This window comes from Homarus americanus, unplaced genomic scaffold (genome assembly GCF_018991925.1).
Source record: "Homarus americanus isolate GMGI-L3 unplaced genomic scaffold, GMGI_Hamer_2.0 scaffold36734, whole genome shotgun sequence".
Taxonomy (NCBI): domain Eukaryota; kingdom Metazoa; phylum Arthropoda; class Malacostraca; order Decapoda; family Nephropidae; genus Homarus; species Homarus americanus.
In genome coordinates, this window is record NW_024733126.1 from 4504158 (window position 1) to 4529388 (window position 25231).

The 25231-nt window shown below is 47.2% G+C and overlaps 1 protein-coding gene across 1 annotated transcript; it reads right to left on the bottom strand.

Moving 5' to 3' along the window:
• Window positions 1–7338: 7338 nt before the first annotated feature.
• On the bottom strand, window positions 7339–23456 carry LOC121869276 (proline-rich extensin-like protein EPR1). Its single transcript, XM_042370522.1, has 5 exons — window positions 23252–23456; window positions 22881–22942; window positions 21572–22356; window positions 18861–21136; window positions 7339–7505 (listed from the first exon to the last, which is right to left on the bottom strand). The coding sequence occupies exons 1-5, from the start codon at window positions 23454–23456 to the stop codon at window positions 7339–7341; spliced, it is 3495 nt and encodes a 1164-aa protein (XP_042226456.1).
• Between the last annotated feature and the right edge of the window lie 1775 nt (window positions 23457–25231).

Consider the following 25231-nt stretch of genomic DNA (forward strand, 5'->3'; position numbering starts at 1 on the left):
ACATATAATACCATCCATCATCACTACAGATCGATAAAGTAGTTTCCGAGATTCTCGTGCGGACACACACACACACACACAAGCACACAAACACACAGACATACGTCTTTGTTTTATATATATATATATATATATATATATATATATATATATATATATATATATATATATATATATATATATATATATATATATATATATATATATATAGATGTTCTTGAGGAGTGACATGGTTTCCCAGTGGGTGACTGTTCGTGTCCAAGACTCTCCCTGCATCTGGTATAACCTTCTTGCTCGCTAATGACATTGCTGGTACTCGTGTTGTCCCGGATCCTGTAGTGACCATGACTCCTACTGTGGAAAATAACACTAAATTGCTTGAAGATCAGTATCCTGTTTTATTCCCTGCCTGTGCTGTTACCAGAAGTATGTCGCTTAGAGAAGAGCAGAATACTCGTGTTGACCCTGTTCCTAATGTAGCTGACACAAGTGGTGCAGTTTGTGATGTAAATGACTCTGCAATTAAGGACCTATATGTGTTGCAAGATAATTCTGTTAATGACAGTGAGTCGTATTTGACGGAAACCAGTGGCGCCAGCGGCAATAATCCCCCCTGCAGTCACTGGTGACAACTCGCTCTCATCTAGTGTTGATTTAACTGATATAAACCCGATAGAAAAAGTATCCATAAATAGGGAAACATTAATTTCTGACCAGGAAAGTGGTCCAGAGTTGCTAGAGTTAGGTAACAGTGTTGTAAGCAAGGAGGAAGCTGATGACTTGCCTGTTTGTTACGATTCGGACTCTGGCCTCCTGATTAGAAATCGTAGACCACCCTCGGTGCCTGCTGGGGAAGACTAGCATGTGAATAGGCGGAAGCTTTATTACTTCAGGGAAGCGATTGTGTACGTTATGGAGAGTCAGGAGCCAGAGGAACAAGAACAAGATTTCCTGGTGGAGGTTCCAGTTACTGTATACAATTCACAGATTTTAGATGATCCCTCTTCTAAGGTTTTACATCTTTCACAGCTACAGGTTGAAGGTGTCAAGAGGATGATTCTGAGGAAGGAAGTGAACCAGTTGCTTCAAAACGAACTCGTCTTACCAAGCGACAGTGACTGGGTGTCACCATGCGTGCTGGTGCCAAAATCCGACGGCTCCTTCCGCATGTATACAGACTACAGACGGGTAAATAATGTGACCATGGCTGACTCCTACCCTCTCCCTCGTATAGACGGCATCCTTGACAGTATCGGGCAGGCAAAGTTCGTCATGAAGCTAGACCTGATGAAGGGGTACTATCAAGTGACGCTGAAGAAGGAATCCAAGAAAATTACTGCCTTCGTTACTACTAATGGGCTTTGGCAATGCAAAGTCCTCCCCTTTGGGCTTTGCAGCTCCCCTGGGACATTCCAGAGGGCTATGAATGTGGTGAAGTTTGGGCTTCCTGGTGTCTGTGCCTACTTGGATGACCTGCTAGTGACAACAGCTACTTGGGAGGAACACACGGAACTACTTCGTGCTCTTTTCGCCCGCCTATCGGAGTACAACTTCACTGTCAACCTGGCTAAAAGTGAGTTTGGCCATGCAACCCTCACCTACCTTGGCCATGCGGTGGCGCAAGGGAGGATGGCTCCAGTCAACGCAAAGATGGAGGCTCTACAGCGACTCCCGCCACCTGCAGACCAGAGGGCTCTGCGTAGGTTCCTCGGTATGGCAGGATTCTACCGAAGGTTTTGCAAGAACTTTGCACAAATGTAGGCTCCTTTGACAGACTTAGTCAGCCCAAAAGGGAGGCATTTGTGGACAAAAGCATGTCAGGTTGCATTCGAAAGCCGAAGGCATCTTTTAACCTCAAGTCCAGTGTTAAAAGTGCCAGATTTTGACAAGCCTTTTGTGATTCAAGATGATGCCTGTGATGTGGGTGTGGGTGCTGTGTTGCTACAGTTTGAAAAGGGCATACTACACCCAGTTTGCTTCCACAGTATGAAAATAAAACCGATAGAAAAGGAGGCTTTAGGGCTTTTGTTGGGCTTAGAAAAGTTTGCAGTTATGTTGAGGGTTCACCATATACCATAGAGGTGTACACAGATCAAAATCCTATACAATTTGTACAGAGGATGAGAAATAAAAATCCAAGGTTACTTAGGTGGGCTTTAGCACTGCAGCCCTTCAATATTGAAGTGAAACATATTAAAGGAAAAAACAGTATTTTGACAGACACCCTGTCCCATTGTGTTGGTCACACAATATATATATATATATATATATATATATATATATATATATATATATATATATATATATATATATATATATATATATATATATATATATATATATATATATATATATATATATATTAGTTCTAGATTTGATAAGTGGCAGGGCTGAAGTAAACACTTTGTTGGTTTTGCTTTATTGTAGAAAAATATAGTTTCACAGGTACTGAGTTCAGTTGAGAGTATTTTGTACCTTCTCTGCTCAGGGAAAGGTCTTAGTGCACTTGTATAGCAGAGGACTTAAGTGAGATGTTCACTGGGTAACAGGTGATATGATAGTCTCTCTCTCACACCAGGGAGAGGGAGTTGTCAGGCGGGCCTTAAAGGAAACGCGTCAGGTGTTGTTGTTGAACTGCGCTGACAAAGCTTGACCTCGCCTGCTCCCCAGAGGAAATGTCAACTCACCAATTGATTCATACTCATGGGTGAATGACTTGGTGAATATATGGGTAATATACATTTGGGTAAATATTTATATAATACAAATGTTGATGTTACACCGTGATGTATAAAAGTTTTATATTTTTGTTCATAAACTTTTGAGATAAGGAGTGGATGTTACGAGTGTCCGCCATTAGTTTATGTTCTTTAAAACTCTTTGTTTCGGTGGTGTGTGGGTGGCTTGGACAGCTTCATTCACTACTCCCAAACACCAACTGAGCTTGTATTTAAGTATTAACTTTGTCTGTTACATTATTTTATGTTTTATTGTATTATGTTTTATTATATTAGATTTGTATATAGGTTAGATAAGTGGAACTGATGTCAATAGGTAACTTAGATCAGGTTTACGTTTCTGCCAATGAGGATATAGTACGTCAGTAGAGAGGTGACCTCGGTGACCTACTGGTACACTCTAGTCAGTCTAGGCACAGCTGTTTTAAGCTAAGTAGTATACCCTCTCTCTCTCTGGTGTTTTGGGAATTGGCATTTGACTATTGATATTTGTTTTGCTTGATATTGATTTTGTGTGATCCTGTTGGACCTTCAGTTCTTTCTCAGCCACTTCCAAAGATCTTGTCGTATTGTTATTGTTATTTATTTTATTTTCTGTACATATGTGGAAGTGGGAATAAGTTAATAAATTTTCATAATTTTTATTGACTTGTTTAGGTTTTGACCTGCTAACTTGACCTTTATTGGGAGAACTTTGGATTAAATATATAATAATAAATACTGAGGCTAGAATTTTGCTCCCTGATTCTTCTGCTAGGACACAGTGTCTGTTCCAGACTTCTGGCATTTCGAGAACATGGCCTTTATCAGATGTATATCTCATCTCCTTGCAAAACCAACTTAAGGCAATGTCCACATGTTTAATTTCCCTCTGAGCTTTGCCAATTGTTCGGTTGAATGTCACTAGGCAGGGCAGGTGGTATCTACCGTCAGCAGTTATTAGATCAGCTTCACTAGCAAATCTTGTCCTCAGTCTTATTGCTCAACTTAAATGGTCTTTTTTGGCTATATCTTTTGGCAAAAGAGGCATAAATTCCAGTCAACAACCTGCCCCATGCTCGTACGGATTCATCTGTTCTGCCACTTAGAGACTCTCTACTTTTAGTGGAAGTTGATGGTGCTTGTGATAGCTTTTCCATATTTGCCTTTAACCTTTTAATTTTTCCACTGTGAACTGAACATAGTAGTTCCTATGCCATACAATTTGGGCAGATCCACAGAATCCAAAACCTTTTCGAGACGATCAAATGTTTCTATACGTTTGAGATCTGGGAATTTTCTTCTGCTGGTGGCTGCTTTTTGAACTCTTTCCAAACAATTTTCAGTTCCTGGACGAAGCTCCACATTATTTGAAACTTGATAAATGGATCATAGATTGGAAACCACTGTAGCTACGTGCGTCAGTCCTAAAATTCTTCCACCATCTTGTGTAGCTTTCAAAGTCCTACTGTAACTGAAATAGCAGAAATTTAAACTAAATATTAACTTTCAAAGTCAAACCGAATAGAAAATATACAGCATAGAAATTTACAGTCGTAACACACACACACACACACACACACACACAAAGCATGTTTTAAATATAAACGCATTTGTGATTGTGTGGGGAGGGAGTGGGCGGTGAGTGGTGTTCCCTCAATCTAGTTTTTGTTTACTGTATCTTCAGATAAGACAGAATGAGCCAGATCTTGCTCTTCAATGCGATCGCCAATGTAAAGCTGTGAATATATTGTTACATTTAGCCTATTTTAACGTCTTAATTTACTATTTTAGGCGTTTTAGCATGAGGTATTTGCTGGTAACAAGAAGACTCGGATTCAGCATCCTCGACTTAGCTTAAAAGAAGCTACGACAAAAAATACCTCGAAAACATTCTCTAGAGGTCTTGTATAAATATTTCACCTGTCTATTTTATGTCTTGCTCAACAGACAAACCCACGTACTCGAGAAATCAAGTTGACTCATTAATATGTACAGAGGACGCACGAACCGTCAACAGCATCTCATCCTTCTTGTCATATGGGAAATAGAGAAGCGTCTTGTCTTAGCCATATTTCACCAGGGAATTTGAGTTCTCTTCCCATTTGGAGTTGACGTGTAAGTAACCAGAGCTACAAGAAAGGGAGTTTTCGTAATACAGTACTGTACTAACGAGGGAGTGTCGTCCTTGGTCACCGTATCCAGTAGGGAACAACGTATTATGGAGATGTGGGTGTAGATAGGAGTGCGTGCGTGCGTGTAGGTATTAATTTCGTTATTTTGTCACTTACAGCGGCTAGTTTATTGTGCAGCCCATACTCATCCTGTGAGCGGTAGCGCAAAACGATTACAGAGTAAAGGTTACAAAGGGTGTGTATAACAAACCCCAATGGTCAGGATATTAAGGCATTAAAGGTTGCAGAGTAATTCAAATACACTTTGTTTATTTTTGTATTATACATAGACGGTAACTTATTCGCAACTGCATGAGTACATCAGTATGAGACAATGTGCCTGGCCACACACACATTGTTATTCATATTTGCGTGAGAGGCATTCAAGCTCATTGTGTGTTTGGTTCTATGCATGGTAAATGATACAGCTACTGAATGTAAAAATGTGGATACAATGTTAATATCAGCTATCTTGCCATTAGAAATAAAGTGTTGTGCCATTTCACACACATTGTGTTTAGAGCTGCCCCTAAAAGGTTCTATTTTCACACAGTCAAGGACGTATAGAATTCGAATGTGTGGCCATACGTTTGACCACACATTTTACATTTAGTTTTGTTCACATCTATTTGAGGCATATACTGCCAGAAGTACTTCTATCCTAATCTTAGTCTAGCGGTTACAACATATTTGTATTTGCTCCATAAACATGTTTCACTTGATACATCTTATAGTAAACAATGGAATAACTAGTACCTTTTTTTTAATTGGATTAGCCAACCAGGGCACATGTCAATGATCCTGTGGATGAAAATATTATAATAATAATAATAATAATAATAATAATAATAATAATAATAATAATAATAATAATAATAATGATGATGATGATGATGATGATGATGATGATGATGATGATGATGATGATGATAAAAATAATAAAAATAAAAATAATAAATAATAAATAATAAATAATAATAATAATAAAGGACCATAAATAAATAAATAAATAGAAGATCAATAGTGAGAAACGGAATATGTATGTTGTATTTTCAAAGTAAGAGAAAAAATTTAGACCCTGACTTTCTTCCTCCTTTACACATGTAAATGAGGCAGAAAGTCAGTTCAGAAACCTAGGACTTGGTCAAAATTTTTATGATGCCATATGACAGCAGGGTCTACCATTAGACAATAAATTATGCTTCCAATATATTCCCTGGCGGTAGTACCTCCCTGTTTGATAGCTGTCACTAACCGGCGCGAACTTTGCAATCTAAAGAACGAATGGTTGAAAAATAAAGCACGTGACGCGCAAAAACTTGCAAATCAACACGAGATGACCGATATATTTATTTCAATAAAACATTTTATGGCCCAATTACCCATGGCTCGGACCCCCTCCTCTCATCGGATGGTAACTCCCTAATTAAAGACGAAGAAGGCATCCTTCAGTGCTCAAGAGAGCACTGCCATTCGCTGTTCAACCAAAGCACTGCTGTGGATGTCCTGACCACCCAGCAGATCCCTCCACACCCAGAGCTGACCCACCTCAGCCATCCTCCATCCCTGGATCAGATTGCTACTACCATCATACACATGAAAAATAACAAAGCCTCAGGGCCTGATGGAATCCTAACCGAGATATATAAAGCAGGAGGACCTCTGCTTACCAACCGTCTTCACTCTCTCCTGGAGAATATATGAGAGAAGAGGGAAATTCCCTATGCTCTTAAAGACGCCTCCACCCACTTTTTATATAAGAACAAAGGGAGATCTGTCAGACTGCAGCAACTACCGCGGGATCTCGCTGCTGTCCGTAGCTGGCTAGATTATCGCCCAAGTCCTCCTAAACAGACATCTCCCTGAGGCGGAAAACTTTCACCCAGAATCTCAATGTGGCTTTAGATCATTACTAGACACCACTGACATGATCTTTACTTCCCGCCAGAAACAGGAAATGTACAGAGAATAGCGTCGTGACTTGTACATGGCCTTTATTAAACTTACCATCGCCTTCGACTCGGTCAACAGGGAGGCCCTTTGGGGAACTCTCAGCCGTTTATGTTCCCCACTAAAATTCATCGCCATTGTGCAGTGTCCTGAATAATGGCACTCAAATGGGGGTTAAACAAGGGTGTGTGCTGGCACCAAGTCTCTTTTCCATTTTCTTGGCTGCCTTCCTTGCCCATGCCAGTGCCAATTTAGCCAGCGGGGTGGACATCCAGTATCGGATGAAGGGACTTTTCAACATAAGACGACTCCAGGCAGGAAAAAAGGTGTTGGTCGCTTCCATTACTAAACTTTAGTATGCAGATGACCTCACCCTCGTCACTCACACTGAACGCGACTTACAGGAGATCCTGAACACCTACATAGATGCATATGTACACTTCGGCCTTGAGGTGAATAAACGTATGACTCAGATTCTTTTTCAGCCTGCCCCTGGTTCAGCCACACTTCCACCGTCTATCTAGGTTAACTGCACTACCATTGCCAATGTTATCCATTTTCAGTTCCTTGGTTTCCATCTGTCCACCATTGCGCACACTGGTGAAGAAGTTCAACATCGGATAAGATGTGAATCCCAAGCCTTTGGCAGACTCCGTACCCATATCTTCAGTTGCAGGGAGCTAAAGTTAACTACAAAGTTACATGTATATCAACACAGTGGTCCTCCCACCCTGCTGTATGGCAGAGAGACATGGGTCACATACAGGAGGCACCTCAAGGCACTTCAAATATTTCACATGTACAGTCTATTCTATTCTCCGAGTTCGCTGGGAAGACAAGAGAACAAATGCCGGTATTCTCACTGACACCAAATGTAGGAGCATCGAGGTTACCATTATCCATGAACAATTACGTTGGACTGGCCATATTACCCACATGGACGACTGTAGACTGCCAAGGCAGCTACTTTACAGTCACCTAACGAATGGTAAATGTAACGCTGGCTGACAACGGAAAAGGTATAAGGATAGTCTGAAGATAAACCTGGTGTCTATAATTTCGAATTAGCTCAACTAAATACCGAGGCAGACAAGCGCCAGCGCCGGAAAGACGCTCCCGCCGCCCCTTCCGCACTAGTTGTAGCCCGCCACACGTACAGCTTCTGTGGACGACCCTGCCGGTCCGGTATCGGCCTCTCGAGTCACCTCAGAACTCAGCAACGAAGGTGACATTCTTAATACCTCATATCATTGTATCATAGCTGAATAATCATCATTCTCGATTGCGAGTGACAGCAAAGTACTAGATTAGTAGGAGTAGTAGTAGTAGTACAGCAAGCGATCTCTGCACTGCCATTGCTGCCTTTGCAAGAAAGCTTGCATCCTCTTGCTGCCATCACCTCCAGGCCCTGACGGCCTGCCGCCTTATTCCTCTGGAAAAGAAACCAGGATGTAGGCCTATGGGGGTGGGGGAAGTGCTGAGGCGGATCATCGGAAAATGCATAATGGAGGTGGTAAAGGATGATGTCAGGGCAGCAGCAGGGAACCTGCAAGTGTGTGCTGACCACCACGCTGGTGGGGAGGCCGCCATCCACGCCATGAGATTGATATTTGAGCAGCGTGATTGTGAGGCCGTTCTCCTGGTGGATGCTTCAAATGCATTCAACATACTTAACCGCAAGGCTGCACTGCACAACATCAAGATCAAGTGTCCAAGCTTTGCAATGTATGTTGAAAATTCGTATAGGAATCCATCAGACCTCTATATAGTAAACAACAAGGCTCTAAGAGGTGATACCATCTTACAGTCAACCGAGGGAACAACACAGGGAGACCCTGTTCCAATGGCAATGTATGCAATTGGCCTATCAGTGCTCCAAAAAGAAATAAATTTGAAACAACTGGGGTCAAACAAGTGGCATATGCTGATGACCTTACAGGAGCAGGAAAAGTGGAGGGCATCAAAAAGTGGTGGGACTTGGTAACATCGCGAGGTCCACAAATAGGGTACCACCCAAACGCCACCAAGTCCTTCCTCATCGTGAAGCCAGAACATTATGAACGGGCAATGGAGGTTTTTGGCGGAAGTGAGGTCAAAATAACTAAGGACGGCCAAAGACATCTAGGCGCAGTAATTGGCACCGCGGACTTCAAAACCGAATACGTAGCGGGAAAGGTGAATGAGTGGGTATGTAAAATCCAAGCTCTGTCTGAGATTGCTAACACAGAGCCACATGCAGCCTTTGCTGCATTCACCCATGGAGACAAGCATCGATGGAACTACCTGATGCGTACTATCCCTGATATCGGACCCCTCCTCCACCCTCTGGAAGAAGTTATCAGTGTCAATTTCATTCCTAAATTAGTGAAACACCCTGACTTAACCTAGCAGAAAGAGCACTTCTTGCACTTCCATCAAGACTGGGAGGGATGGGACTAACAAATCCAGAGGAGATTGCTGCCACTGAACATCAAAATTCACTTAACCTCACGGCAGCCCTCACGGACCACATAATAGCCCAGAATGCAACAGGGGAAGTGGACACCAGTGAAGTAAATAAGATTCGTAGGTCCATTACGACAGATCGACAGCACTGCCAAAATGATAAGTTACAGCAGCTGTTGCTGCAGGTACCAGAAAATTTGAAAAAAAAAGTTGCTATAGCGCAGGAGGTGGGTGCCTGGAACTGGTTAACTACGTTACCGATAAGGGCAAATGGTTTCAGTCTTAATAAACAAGAATTTACAGATGCCATTGCTCTAAGGTACGGTCGGCCAGTAGAAGGTTTGCCCTCCCAATGCGTGTGTGGCTCTTCCAATGATGGCGATCACGCCATGGTGTGCAAGAAAGGGAGCTTCATATGCATGAGGCATGACGAGGTAAGGGACCTCAGCATATATGTTGAAGGAAATCTGCCGGGATGTCATGGTATAACCGACCCTCCTTCCATTGGATGGTGAGATCTTCCAACACAGGACTTCAAACACATCTAGCGAAGCCCGTGTGGACGTCAGTGCTCGAGGATTCTGGACGCGGGGACAGCGAGCTTTCTTCAACATCAGGATTTTTTATCCCATGGCCGCATGTCACCGTAACCTAGCTCTCGATGCAGCACATAGGAGGAACGAGAACGACAAGAGAAGGGCATATGGGGAGAGAATTCAAAACGTTGATCAAGGCAACTTCACTCCTCTAGTGTTCACAACCTCTGGTGGGATGGGACCAAGTGCAAGATGTTTCTGTGCCAGACTCGCAGAGGTCATCTCCAAGCAGAAGCAGCAGCCTAGAAGTTATGTTACAGTCTGGATGAGATGTCGACTGTCTTTCTCTCTCCTTCGGTCGGCTTTGCTCTGCCTCAGGGGAACGAGAGCTTCTGCTCCAACGCCGGCAACTGTTGCAGATATCGACTATGAGACTACTGTCACTGAATGCCGCATAGATCTGCGGCTCAACTAATTTAACACAGATAGGATAGCTACTTATGTATTAGGATATTTAATATTAAGGGAATTAAATGGTGGCGAAGGTGTGGCATAAATTGTAAATATTCCGTGTGTTCACCGGCGATCACCAAGCGAGTGTTCACCTGGCGGCGCTGGGTAAGATGGAATAATGTGAGGCTCGGAGCCAAAGTCAGTGTCGATAGGCCTACTTTGACAGGGGTTGTCTCGAGACTTTCGCCCCTATGGGGCCGAGAGTGCTCCCATGCGGTCGCCTTCCCACCATAGTAACGGACACTTCATGTAGGGTCGCGACGAACCAAGTGAGTATATATAACTGATATTACACCAGTGAGACCATATAAATTGTGGTTATTTGTGCCAAGTATATATATAAACAAGTGCCTGGTGTGACAAATTCTTGTCCATAGTGTATCATTCTGACGTATGGATGCTCGCCCTTTGGGGGGTGGGGGTAGCCTACACACCCACGCGCACACGTATGCCCCTACTACCTGGACACAGCAGTCCAGCCTGTCACCTCTCCGCCCTTCCCTCATAAGAACCAGTATTATCTTGTGCCTGGGACTAAATCAGATGCTCGGAGGCGGACTTAACTGTCGCGCAAGGTGCTGTTCACTATGCCTGGTAACAATCATTGCTGCGTCTGTGCTAACCCGAACCAAAACTGCACAAATTGTGTTTGTGCGAGAAACAACCGACCATGTGTGGATTGCAAGAAGCGAGACCAGTGTCGGAACCCACGTCGCAGGGGGCCGACACAGGTGGCCACAGTGGATATCGCCGGGACCCAACCACCCGATGATATCCGAAATGATAGCAGTGAGTCTACTCAACCCGAAAATGTAGTACTAATAAATGCTGCTCCCTTAGTAGCAGATGTCCACGAGGAGAATGAGAGACAGCCACCTCAGTGGAATGGCATGTCGATGGAAAATGCAGACATATGGGTCAAAGAAACCTATTCAGAAATTGTCAAGTGGTCGCCCGCTTACTTATTTGAACCACCCAAGTGTGCGGCCACCAAAGAAATGATTCGGGAGATGACTCGCCTCATGACTGATTATACTCAGGACCGCTTCCTCGCCCCTTTAGCTCTTCAAATACTGGCAATAATATCACATCTATTTTGTCAGAGGACACACACAAAGACTAAGCACAAAGAAAATGTGGCAGCAATGAAGAGAAGATTGGCAATGTGGCAGACTTGGGCCCTTGGTGATCTCCTATGTGAAGCAAGAACACTGCAGGAGAGACTAAAAATTACGGGTGACGGAAAGCAAAACACCGATGACGTGGCAAGAAAATTTTGAAATACAATGCGCGTGGGAAAAGTGTCTCTGGCGGTAAGATCTCTCACAGAGGAATCCTCTGGTGGGGTGATGCCAATAAACAGAGAGACATTAAAACTACTGAAAGAGAAACATCCCCCTGCAAGTGACGAAGAAGGCATCAGGTTCGAGGGTGTCTATACCCCACCAAACGCTGTCCTGTTCGAGAAAATAATAGGAGAGATGGTGTGGAAAAAGGCACTGAAGACTCGAGGAGGAGCTGGCCCTTCAGGTCTGGATGCAAACGGTTGGAGAGTCATCCTCAGCACAAACAAGTTTGGCCCTGTAGCAAGTGATCTCTGCACTGCCATTGCCGCCCTTGCAAGAAAGCTTGCATCCTCCTGCTGCCATCACCTCCAGGCCCTGACGGCCTGCCGCCTTATTCCTCTGGAAAAGAAACCAGTATGTAGACCTATAGGGGTGGGGGAAGTGCTGAGGCGGATCATCGGAAAGTGCATAATGGAGGTGGTAAAGGATGATGTCAGGGCAGCAGCAGGGAACCTACAAGTGTGTGCTGGCCACCAGGCTGGCGGAGAGGCCGCCATTCACGCCATGAGATTGATATTTGAGCAGCGTGATTGTGAGGCCGTTCTCCTGGTGGATGCTTCAAATGCATTCAACATACTTAACCGCAAGGCTGCACTGCACAACATCAAGATCAAATGTCCAAGCTTTACAATGTATGTTGAAAATTCGTATAGAAATCCATCAGACCACTATATAGTAAACAACAAGGCTCTAAGAGGTGATACCATCTTACAGTCAACCGAGGGAACAACACAGGGGGACCCTGTTGCAATGGCAATGTATGCAATTGGCCTATCAGTGCTCCAACGAAAAATAGAATTTGAAACAACTGGGGTCAAACAAGTGGCATATGCTGATGACCTTACAGGAGCAGGAAAAGTGGAGGGCATCAAAAAGTGGTGGGACTTGGTAACATCGCGAGGTCCACAAATAGGGTACCACCCAAACGCCACCAAGTCCTTCCTCATCGTGAAGCCAGAACATTACGAACAGGCATTGGAGGTTTTTGGCGGAAGTGAGGTCAAAATAACTAAGGACGGCCAAAGACATCTAGGCACAGTAATTGGCACCGCGGACTTCAAGACCAAGTACGTAGCAGGAAAGGTGAATGAGTGGGTTAGAGAAATCCAAGCTCTGTCTGAGATTGCTAACACAGAGCCACATGTGGCCTTTGCTGCATTCACCCATGGAGTCAAGCATCGTTGGAACTACCTGATGCGTACTATCCCTGATATCGGACCCCTCCTCCACCCTCTGGAAGAAGTTATCAGTGTCAATTTCATTCCTAAATTAGTGAAACACCCTGACTTAACCCCAGCAGAAAGAGCACTTCTTGCACTTCCATCAAGACTGGGAAAAATTTGACTAACAAATCCAGAGGAGATTGCTGCCACTGAACATCAAAATTCACTTAAGCTCACGGCAGCCCTCACGGACCACATAATAGCCCAGAATGCAACAGGGGAAGTGGATACCAGTGAAGTAAATAAGATTCGTAGGCCCATTTTGACAGATCGACAGCACTGCCAAAATGATAAGTTGCAGCAACTGTTGCTGCAGGTACCAGGAATTTTGAAAAAAAAAGTAGCTATAGCGCAGGAGGTGGGCGCCTCGAACTGGTTAACTATGTTACCGATAAGGGCAAATGGTTTCAGTCTTAATAAACAAGAATTTACAGATGCCATTGCTCTAAGGTACGGTCGGCCAGTAGAAGGTTTGCCCTCCCAATGCGTGTGTGGCTCTTCCAATGATGGCGATCACGCCCTGGTGTGCAAGAAAGGGGGCTTCATATACATGAGGCTTGATGAGGTAAGGGACCTCACAGCAAATTTGTTGAAGGAAATCTGCCGGGATGTCATAGTAGAATCGACCCTCCTTCCATTGGATGGTGAGATCTTCCAACACAAGACTTCAAACACATCTAACGAAGCCCGTGTGGACGTCAGTGCTCGAGGATTCTGGACGCGGAGACAGCGAGCTTTCTTCGACATCAAGATTTTTTATCCCATGGCCGCATGTCACCGTAACCTAGCTCTCGATGCTGCACATAGGAGGAACGAGAACGACAAGAGAAAGGCATATGGGGAGAGAATTCAAAACGTTGATCAAGGCAACTTCACTCCTCTAGTGTTCACAACCTCTGGTGGGATGGGACCAAGTGCAAGATGTTTCTGTGCCAGACTCGCGGAGGTCATCTCCAAGCAGAAGCAGCAGCCTAGAAGTTATGTTACAGTCTGGATGAGATGTCGACTGTCTTTCTCTCTCCTTCGGTCGGCTTTGCTCTGCCTCAGGGGAACGAGAGCTTCTGCTCCAACGCCGGCAACTGTTGCAGATATCGACTATGAGACTACTGTCACTGAATGCCGCATAGATCTGCGGCTCAACTAATTTAACACAGATAGGATAGCTACTTATGTATTAGGATATTTAATATTAAGGGAATTAAATGGTGGCGAAGGTGTGGCATAAATTGTAAATATTCCGTGTGTTCACCGGCGATCACCAAGCGAGTGTTCACCTGGCGGCGCTGGGTAAGATGGAATAATGTGAGGCTCGGAGCCAAAGTCAGTGTCGATAGGCCTACTTTGACAGGGGTTGTCTCGAGACTTTCGCCCCTATGGGGCCGAGAGTGCTCCCATGCGGTCGCCTTCCCACCATAGTAACGGACACTTCATGTAGGGTCGCGACGAACCAAGTGAGTATATATAACTGATATTACACCAGTGAGACCATATAAATTGTGGTTATTTGTGCCAAGTATATATATAAACAAGTGCCTGGTGTGACAAATTCTTGTCCATAGTGTATCATTCTGACGTATGGATGCTCGCCCTTTGGGGGGTGGGGGTAGCCTACACACCCACGCGCACACGTATGCCCCTACTACCTGGACACAGCAGTCCAGCCTGTCACCTCTCCGCCCTTCCCTCATAAGAACCAGTATTATCTTGTGCCTGGGACTAAATCAGATGCTCGGAGGCAGACTTAACTGTCGCGCAAGGTGCTGTTCACTATGCCTGGTAACAATCATTGCTGCGTCTGTGCTAACCCGAACCAAAACTGCACAAATTGTGTTTGTGCGAGAAACAACCGACCATGTGTGGATTGCAAGAAGCGAGACCAGTGTCGGAACCCACGTCGCAGGGGGCCGACACAGGTGGCCACAGTGGATATCGCCGGGACCCAACCACCCGATGATATCCGAAATGATAGCAGTGAGTCTACTCAACCCGAAAATGTAGTACTAATAAATGCTGCTCCCTTAGTAGCAGATGTCCACGAGGAGAATGAGAGACAGCCACCTCAGTGGAATGGCATGTCGATGGAAAATGCAGACATATGGGTCAAAGAAACCTATTCAGAAATTGTCAAGTGGTCGCCCGCTTACTTATTTGAACCACCCAAGTGTGCGGCCACCAAAGAAATGATTCGGGAGATGACTCGCCTCATGACTGATTATACTCAGGACCGCTTCCTCGCCACATAGATCTGCGGCTCAACTAATTTAACACAGATAGGATAGCTACTTATGTATTAGGATATTTAATATTAAGGGAATTAAATGGTGGCGAAGGTGTGCCTATTGGGGGAGGCTGGAGGCCACGTTGAAAAAAAAAAGTAGTAGTAGGAGTAGTAGCAATAGTGAAAGATGTTTCTGTGCCAGACTCACGGAGGTGTTATCTGAACGGAAGCAGCAGCCTAGAAGCTATGTTAGGGGCTGGTTGCGATGTCGACTGTCCTTCTCTCTGCTTCGGTATGCATTGCTCTGCCTCAGGGGAACGAGATCTTCTGCCCCAAAGCCGACAACGGTCCAGATATTGACTCTGAGGCGACAGTCATTGAATGCCGCATAGATCTGCCGCTCAACTAATTCAACTCAGCTAGGGTAGCTACTTTTGTATTGGGATATTAAATTTTAAGATAATAAAATGGCAGCAAAGGTATGGCTATTGAGGGAGGCTGGAGACCACATAGTAGTAGTAGTAGTAGTAGTCCCTTCAGGCTTGGATGCAGACGGTTGGAGAGTCATCCTCAACACTAACAAGTCTGGTGACACATCAAGTGCATTGCTACCGCCGCCCTTGCAAAAAATGCTTGCTATCTCTTGCTTCCATCACTTTCATGCCCTGACTGCCTGCCTCCTCACACCCCTAGATAAAAGTTCTGGATGTAGTCCTTTACGGGTGAAGGAAGTGCTGAGACAGATCATAGGAAAATGCTTAATGGAGGTGGTAAATAATGATGTCAGGGCTGCTCCAGGGAACCTGCAAGTATGTGCTGGCCACCAGGTTGGGGGATGGGGGACTGCCATTCACGCAATGAGAAAGATATTTGAGCAGCGTGATTGTGAGGCAGTACCCCTGATTGACGCTTCAAACGCATTCAACAAAATCAACCGCAAGGCTACACAAAACAACATCAAGATCAAGTGTTCAAGCTTTGCAATGTTTGTTGAAAACTCCTATATGAACCAATCAGACCTCTATATATACCAAGCTTCAAGGCTCTAAGAGGAGATACCATCATACAGTCAACTGAGGAATGGCGTGGGTGCGTGCGACGTGTGTGTGTGGGAGCTCCGTGTTTTTCGTCGAAAAACAGGGTCATATCAGGAGTAGCCAGCCTCATTTCTAGAAAAACTGATTCGTGAGTGACGAGTGAGTGACGTGACCAGTACAATATCTATCTGTGATCCCACCTAAGTAAATATATTTGTCAATTTACTGGTGAATCTGTGACTCTGTGACTGTGATTTCCCTCAGTGCCACGTCTTGTAATCCGAGCCCAAGTCCACCCCTGCAGACCACACAGCTTGACCGATTCTCTAATTCACAGCAAATTTGTTGAAGGAAATCTGCCGGGATGTCATGGTAGAATCGACCCTCCTTCCATTGGATGGTGAGATCTTCCAACACAAGACTTCAAACACATCTAACGAAGCCCGTGTGGACGTCAGTGCTCGAGGATTCTGGACACGGAGACAGCGAGCTTTCTTCGACATCAAGATTTTTTATCCCATGGTCGCATGTCACCGTAACTTAGGTCTTGATGCTGCACGCAGGAGGAACGAGAACGACAAGATAAGGGCATATTGGGAAAGAATTCAGAACGTTGATCAAGGCAGCTTCACTCCTCTGGTGTTCACAACCTCTGGTGGGATGGGACCAAGTCCAAGATGCTTCTACGCCAGATTCACGGAGGTGCTATCCGAACAGAAGCAGCAGCCCAGATGTTATGTTACAACCTGGTTGAGATGTCGACTGTCCTTCTCTCTCATTAGGTTTGCTTTGCTCTGCCTCAGGGGAACGAGAGCATCGGCCCCAAAGCCGACAACAGTTGCAGATATTGACTATGAGGCAACAGTCACTGAATGCCGCATAGATCTGCGGCTCAACTAACTCAACACAGCTAGGATGGTTACTTATGTATTAAGGTAACAAAAAGGCGGCGAAGGTGTGGCTATTGGGGAGGCTGGAGGCAAAGATTAAAAAAATAGTAATAGTAGTAGTAGTATGCGAGAGAGAGAGAGAGAGAGAGAGAGAGAGAGAGAGAGAGAGAGAGAGAGAGAGAGAGAGAGAGAGAGAGAGAGAGAGAGAGAGAGATTCAACAGCAGTAGCAGCAGCAGCAGCAGCAGTAGTAGTCAAAATGGCGGCGAAGGTGTGGCGAATGGTCGTAATACTAATAGTAGTAGATAGTGCGCGAGAGAGAGAGAAGAGCAGCAGCAGCAACAGTAGTATTAGTAGTCGTAATAGTAGTAGTAGTGTGACAGAGAGAAGAGCAGCAGCAGCAGCAGCAGCAGCAGCAGCAGCAGCAGCAGCAGCAGTTAGTAGAAGTAGTAGTAGTGTGCGAGAGAGAGAGAGATGTTTGTTTCAGAGGGAAATATAGTCGTAGAAATTCTAGTTAATATGTGACAGTAGAAGGGAGCGGAGGCTCTTTTTATGTGGTAGAGGATTATATGAGAGTAGTATTTAGTTTATGTGTGTGAAATCGGTTTTTAGGACTGCAGTGTGTAGTTTGTGTATCAGAGGATGGGAGGGCAGGCTTTGTGTGTACGGTGAGTCTGTGTATGTGTGTATGAGCTGGTTTATGTGTGCCAGGGAATGAAAAGCGGAACGGTATACTGTATGTACGTTGGAAGGGGAACAATACATGTAGAGCAAGGGGAGATTTATACATATGAGGGACTGTAGTGCGTGTGTCAGATGATAAACTGTATAATAGTTTAAGCACAGTCCAGCTTCTACGGGCATCAGTAATACTGTTCCTCCAATGTATAGAAGCTAGAAGATTGGTCACATCCTCACTTTGTGTACTGGAATCGAGCATATATGATAAAATTTACTATATAATATATATATATATATATATATATATATATATATATATATATATATATATATATATATATATATATATATATATATATATATTTATATTTATATATATTTATATTTATATATTTATATATATATATATATTTATTTATATATATATCGTGAATTATGAGATGAGAAATATAGAAATATATTTTAATTTAACTTAGGCTTTGTTGAATTCGGCAAATACTCGCCTTTCCTGACCGATTACTATCTTTGTGCAAGAGAGGTGGTGTTGCCCATGGGCGGCTAACTGTGGCCTAGTCCTTGTTTCACCACACCTTCAGTATATAAACAATAAAAAATAAACGTAAATTTGATTAGGATACGTTTCAAAGGTGTAATAAGCTGTACTTAAATTTATACAAGTTATGTGTTACTGTTATTTTCATTGACTGTTAGTGTGTACAACTTGCTTTTGTTGTTGGCGACGCCATAGTGACCAGTAACCTCTTTACATAAATATAAAGCATTCTATCTGTGTCCTTGTGTCTGTTCCTTATGGATTTCCATAATTTTGAAGATAGGTAACTAAAATATGATAGGGAGGTGCGAGTCTCAACGAGGTGTGGACCCACCCGCTGGCGGGATTTTATTAATCTGGCAGTGTGTATATTTGTGTGTGTGTGTGTGTGTGTGTGTGTGTGTGTGTGTGTGTGTGTGTGTGTGTGTGTGTGTGTGTGTGTGTGTGTGTGTGTTTGTGTGTGTGTTTGTGTGTGTTTCTACATACTTATATGATATATATCCTTTCTCCTTCAAAATGTTGACAGTAGTGGGGAGGTTGGCCCGGCGGCTGTCACTGGATTAACACGATCCCTCCCACCTGTGTTTCCACCTGTCTGCCTCCAGAAGCCCGGGGACACGGAGGGTGGGGACACGAAGGGTGGGGACAGGGAGAACATGGACACAGAGAGTGGTGACACGGAGGGTGGGGAAACGGAGGATGGTGACACGAAGGGTGGGGTCACGGAGGGTGGGGGCAGGGAGAACAGGGACACAGAGAGTGGTGACACGGAGGTGGGGACACGAAGGGTGGGGACAGGGAGAACATGGACACAGAGAGTGGTGACACGGAGGGTGGGGAAACGGAGGGTGACACGAAGGGTGGGGACACGGAGGGTGGGGCAGGGAGAACAGGGGAAGTGGTGATGGGGACACGAAGGGTGGGGACATGGAGGGTGGGGGCAGGAGGCAGGAGAACAGGGACACAGAGAGTGGTGACACGGAGGGTGGGGGAACTGAGGATGGTGACACGAATGGTGGGGACACGGAGGGTGGGGCAGGGAGAACAGGGACACAGAGAGTGGTGACACGGAGGGTGGGGGCACAGGGGTTGGAGACACAGACGGTGGGGATACGGAGGTGGTGACTCGGAGAGTGGTGACATGGAGGGTGGGGACACGGGGGTTAGGGACACAGAGCGTAGGGATACTGAAGGGTGGGGGACACAGAGGGTGGGGACACGGGGGCGGACACGGAGGGTAGGGACACAGGGGATGGTGACACGGAGGGTGGGGACAGGGGTGGGGACACAGGGTGGAAATGCAGAGAGGGGACACAGGGTTAGGGACACAGAGGGTGGGGACATGGGGGTGGGGACACGAGGGTGGTGACACGGAGGGTGGTGACACAGGGGGTTGGGACACAGAAGGTGCGGACACGGTGGGTGGTGACACGGAGGATGGGGACACGAAGGGTGGGGGGGTGGTGACAAGGAGGGTGGTGACACGTACGGTGGTGACACGGAGAGTGCGGACATGGATTGGGGACACGGGAGGTGGTGACACGGAGGATGGTGACACGGAGGGTGCAGACATGGAGGGTGGGGACACGGGGCGTGAGGACACAGAGGGTGGGGATGCGGAGTGAGGGACACGGGGGTGGGGACACAGAGAGGGGACACGGGGGGGTGAGGACTCTGGGGGTGGTAACACGGAGGGTGGGGACACGGGGCGTGGGGACACAGAGGGTGGGGGACACGAGGGGTGGGGACACGGGTGGTGACACGGAGGGTGGTGACACAAAGGTGGGGACAGGGAGATCAGGGACACAGAGAGTGGTGACACGGAGGATGGTGACACGAAGGGTATGGACACGGAGGGACATGGGGACACGGAGTGGGTGTGGGACACGGGGGTGGGGACACGGGAGGTGGGGACACAGAGGTGGGGGGACACAAGGGGATGACAGAGGTTGGGGACACGGGGGGGACACAGAGGGTGGGGGATGGGGGGGTGGGGACACAGAGGGTGGGACACGAAGGGGCGATGACAGAGAGGTTGGGGACACGAGGGGGGACACAGAGGGTGGGGACACGGTGGCGGGATACACACGGGGACACGGAGGTGGGGACACGGAGGGGGGACAACACGACACGGAGAGTGGTGACACGGCGAGTGGGGACACGGGGGTGGGGACACAGAGGGTGTGGACACAGCGGGTGGGGCACGGAGTCGGGACCACGGAGGGTTGGGACACGGAAGGTGGGGACACACAGGGTGGGGGACGGACAACAGGGACACGGAGAGTGGTGACACGGCGAGTGGGGACACGGGGGGTGGGGTTGCAGTGGGGACACAGAGAGTGGGGACACGGGGGTGGGGACACAGAGGTGTGGACACAGTGGGGTGGGGTACACGGAGTGCGGGACACGGAGGGTTGGGACACGGCAGGGCGTTGATATGGAGGATGGGGACACGGGGGGGTGGGGACACGGAGAACAGGGACACGGAGAGTGGTGACACGGAGGGTGGGGACACAGGGGGTGGGGACACAGAGAGTGGGGATGGAGGGTTGGGGACACAGAGGGTGGAGACACAGGGTGGGTACACGGAGGGGACACGGAGGGTTGGGACACGGGACGTTGATACGGAGGATGGGGGGGGGGGGCACAGAGGGTGGGGCACGGCGTGGGGACACAGTGGGGACACGGTGGTGGGGACACGGAGGCTGGTGACATGGAGGTTGGTGAGGACAGGTCGGGACACAGAAGGTGGGGACACGGAGGGTGGTGACACAGAGCGTGGGAACACGTGCGGTGGGGGACACAGAGGGTGGGAATTCGGAGAACAGGAGACATGGAGAGTGGTGACACGGAGGCTGTGGACACGGGGGTGGTGACACGGAGGATGGGGACACAGTGGGTGGGAACACGGAGAACATGGATATGGAGAATAGTGACACGGAGGGTGGGGACAGGGGGTGGGGACACAGAGGGTGGAGACACAGGGGTGGAGTACACGGAGTGCGGAGACTCGGAGGGTTGGGACACGGCGGGGCGTTGACACGGAGGATGGGGTCACGGGGTTACACAGAGAGTGAGGATACGGAGAGTGGTGACACGGATGGTGGGGACACAGCGGTTGGGGACACGGGGGTGTGGTGGACGGTGGGTGGTGGGGACACGGTGGGTGGGGGCACAGAGGGTGGGGAAACCATAGAAAATGGATAGGAAAGTGGTGACACGGAGCATGGGGACACGAGGGGTGGGGTTACAGTGGGGATATAGAGAGAAGGGACAGAGGGAGGGGATACGGAGGTGGGGGACACAGATGGTGGGGACTCAAAACAGGGACACGGAGAGTGGTGACACGGACGGTGGGGACACGGAGGGTGGTGACACTTAGGGTGGTGACATGGAGGTGGGAACAGGAGAACAGGGACACAGAGGTGACACGGAGGGTTGGGACACGGGGCACAGGGTGGGGACACAGGGGTGGGGACACGGAGGTGAAGACACAGAGAGCAGGGACACGTAGGGTGGGGACAGAGGTGAGGGAGATGGAGGGGACACGGAGGGCACGGAGAGTGGGGCAGGTGTGGGGACACGGAGAGTGGTGACACGGAGGTGGGGAACACGGAGGGTGGAGACAGAGGGTGAGGAGATGGAGAGTGGGGGACACGGAGGGTGGGGCACGGGAGTGGGGGCACAGGTTGGGGACACGAGAGTGGTGACACGGAGGTGGACACGGAGGTTGGAGAGTGGGGACAGGAGGGTAGGGGGTGGGGGCACAGGTTGGGGGACACAGAGAGTGGTGACACGGAGGGGAACACAGGGTGGAGACAGAGGGTGAGGACATGGAGAGTGGGGAGGAGGTAGGGGCACGGAGAGTGAGGTGGGGACACGGGAGAGTGGTGACACGGAGGGTGGGTGGACATGGAGAGGGGACACGGAGGGGCTGGGTTGTGGGGACACAGAGTGGTGACACGGAGGGTGGGAACACGGAGGGTGGGAACACAGAGGGTGGGGACACAGAGGGTGGGGGCACAGGGGGTGGGGGACACCGAGAGCGGGAACACGGAGACCTGGGACACGGTGGCTGGGGACATGGAGAGCGGGGACACGGAGGGTGGGAACATGGAGAGTGGGGACAAGGAGAGTGGGGACAGGGACGGTGGTATTTTACATTTAGTAATGTAATTTCCTCCTACTGTACACCCTTACCCAGCAGGCACGACTCTCTTTATGAGCATACATGTGCAGTACTGCGTCCAACAACTATTCCTTCTTCCACACATACAGTCACTCCCCTGTCACTTGTTTGTCATATAGATTAACTCAATAGTTCAAACAACAAAGTCTAAAAATATACATTTGAAGTACATAAAAATTTCTACCGGTGTATGTGAGTGTAATATGTCCGTCTTGTCCGTTTAATTTGTTTAGGTTTGCGAATTTTGTCGCGAACATGATGGTGAGGCAACGTGCTGGTGTTTCCCAGTACCTGTTTGTCTGTTTGATTACTGTCAGGAGTGCAGTACCGCAATACCCTCTTGTACGCATTCCATTTTACCCAGTGAATGAGTGCCTCTATGGGGTGTGCCTGCTGATAATGAAACCAACTCTTGGTGGACAATCATCCAAGCAGACTGGTGGAACAAACATTAGCTCGGTGGAATAACATCCTGTCAAAGGAACGGTGTATCTTGCAAAATTCTGAATACTGAAAATTTGATCAGCATCAGCCTTGCATCATAACAGGATCAAGTTTGTATAGTCATGCTAAATAGGGATAATCGTTCTACCAAAGACACGACCCATTAATACTTAAAATTACTCTTCAAACCCAGACTATTGTATGTTAGAGCTCGTTTAAACGATCAGTTACCATGTATGGTGGTTGAGCACGCTTCGGATCAGTGGCGAAGCATGGGGTCGGAGCAGGGTACTGACCACTGTTTAGTGGACTGTGTGTTTACACGGAACTGCCACACCGTCGTCGCCGGTCAGTGTGTGGTAGACTGTCTTTATCCACTCAAATGGTGGCCTTAACTCCTTAGGAAGTGTAGGCGACGGCACAACGTTCATCGTTGCTTTTAACTTGCGCGTCTGTGTGGTGTGGCAGGGACCCACGTAGATGGCCGCGCAACTGTTGGGGCTCGATGACATGATCAGTCTCGGAGCATGTTTTCGAAGCATGATAACGAAGCCGTACTCGGGCAGTGATCATGTAGACGGCAACACTGAACCACCAACCCTTCCTGTGCAGTTATGTGTGGGAGCCTATTAGTTGCGTGGCCACCTACGTGGGTCCCTGCCACTTATACTGTAGAGTCCCTCATATTTGTATCCGCCCTGGAAATATGTGGACGTACTTTAACCAAGAGTGTGTTGTACATTTCAGGGGTCATGCAAATGTATCGTTGCACGTCCTGTGTGTCCTCACGCTGCATTTCAGTAAAGATTTGGTTATAATTACCACACGACTTGTTCCTGAACCAGTGTTTCACTCACACAGTCCGTTTTCTTGTTTTTTCTTCAGTATCATTCTAGCTGCGAAAACACACAACAGTGCGGCCGTCCGTCCCCGACTCGTCTGTCAGGGAGCCATGAACCTCTTGCCCAGCAGTCTGCCACACACTGACCGGTAACGACGGTGTGCTAGTTCCGTGTAAACACGCCGTCCACTAAAGCAGTGTACCCTGTTCCGACCCCATGCTTCGCCACTGATCCGAGGCGTGCGCGACCACCATACGTGGTAACTGATCGTGTAAACTTCCGAGCCTCCTTGGTACCTAGCAGTAAGTAGGTACCTGTTGTAAATCGAAAAGTTGCGAATTCTTATTCAGGGAAAGTTGTTGGAGCTTCTAAACTTGGAACTAACACAATCCGGAGGAGTGGTGACCCGAGGATCAAACACCCAACACAGACAAAAACCAAATACGTGCACTATGCGCTAACCAAATAAACGCAGTCGTGTAAAGCCACGGCTCTATCTCTCCCACTACAGTTCCCTTCCTAACCTCCTGCTCCTTCTTCTGTCATCTTCCCCGCAACGCCTTTCGCTACCAACAACTTTTTTGGAGCTTCTAAACTGCCAAAATGAGAGCTCGTGAACACATACAGTACACACTCTACAAACTGATGATAATATCACACAGACCATCTACACTGATGGATCTCTTAACACCGCCTGTGGGAGGGCTGGAAGTGTTATTGTTGTGACTCAACCTGATGGTAATGCAATTGAGAAAGGACTTAGAATTAACAACTGGGCATCCACTCTACAAACTGAATTCGCTGCCATACCCACAGCTATTAAATTCTTTGAAACCACTGTCACTGACAGTCTCATCATCACTGACTCTCTATCCTCACTAATTGCCCTTGACACCCTCAACTCAAGTTGTCACGCGCTTGTCTCTGAAGTCAAACACAAATATGCATACCTTGTTGACCGGGGTGCCAAGATTAAACTGTTGTGGATCCCCTCTCACATAGGCCTCAAAGAACATGACAGAGTTGATGCCCTTGCCAAACTCGCGTCTAACAAAGACACTGTTGAATGCAATTAGGGTCTGTCAAAAAGAACCCTTAAAACTGTAATTAGGAAAGAACTTATTGATGAATTTGACACAAGTAGACAAATGGAAACAGGCAGTAGTTGATCCATAGTTTACCATGTTGAGATGTATCAAGTGAAGGATGTATACATGGAGCAAGTAACAAGATCACTAGATTACAAGATGATGTAACCGCTAGAATAAGGTTGGGATATAAGTACCTCTGGCAGTATGTCCCTCAAGCAGATGTGAACAAGACTAAATGTAAAGTGTCTGGCCAGACATATGGCCACACACTTGAACACTACGTCCTCGACTGTGTGAAGATAGAACCTTTTCGGGACAGGTCCAAAGGTCCAAGCACACTGTGTGTAAAGTGGTACAACACTTCATATCTAATGGCAAGATAGC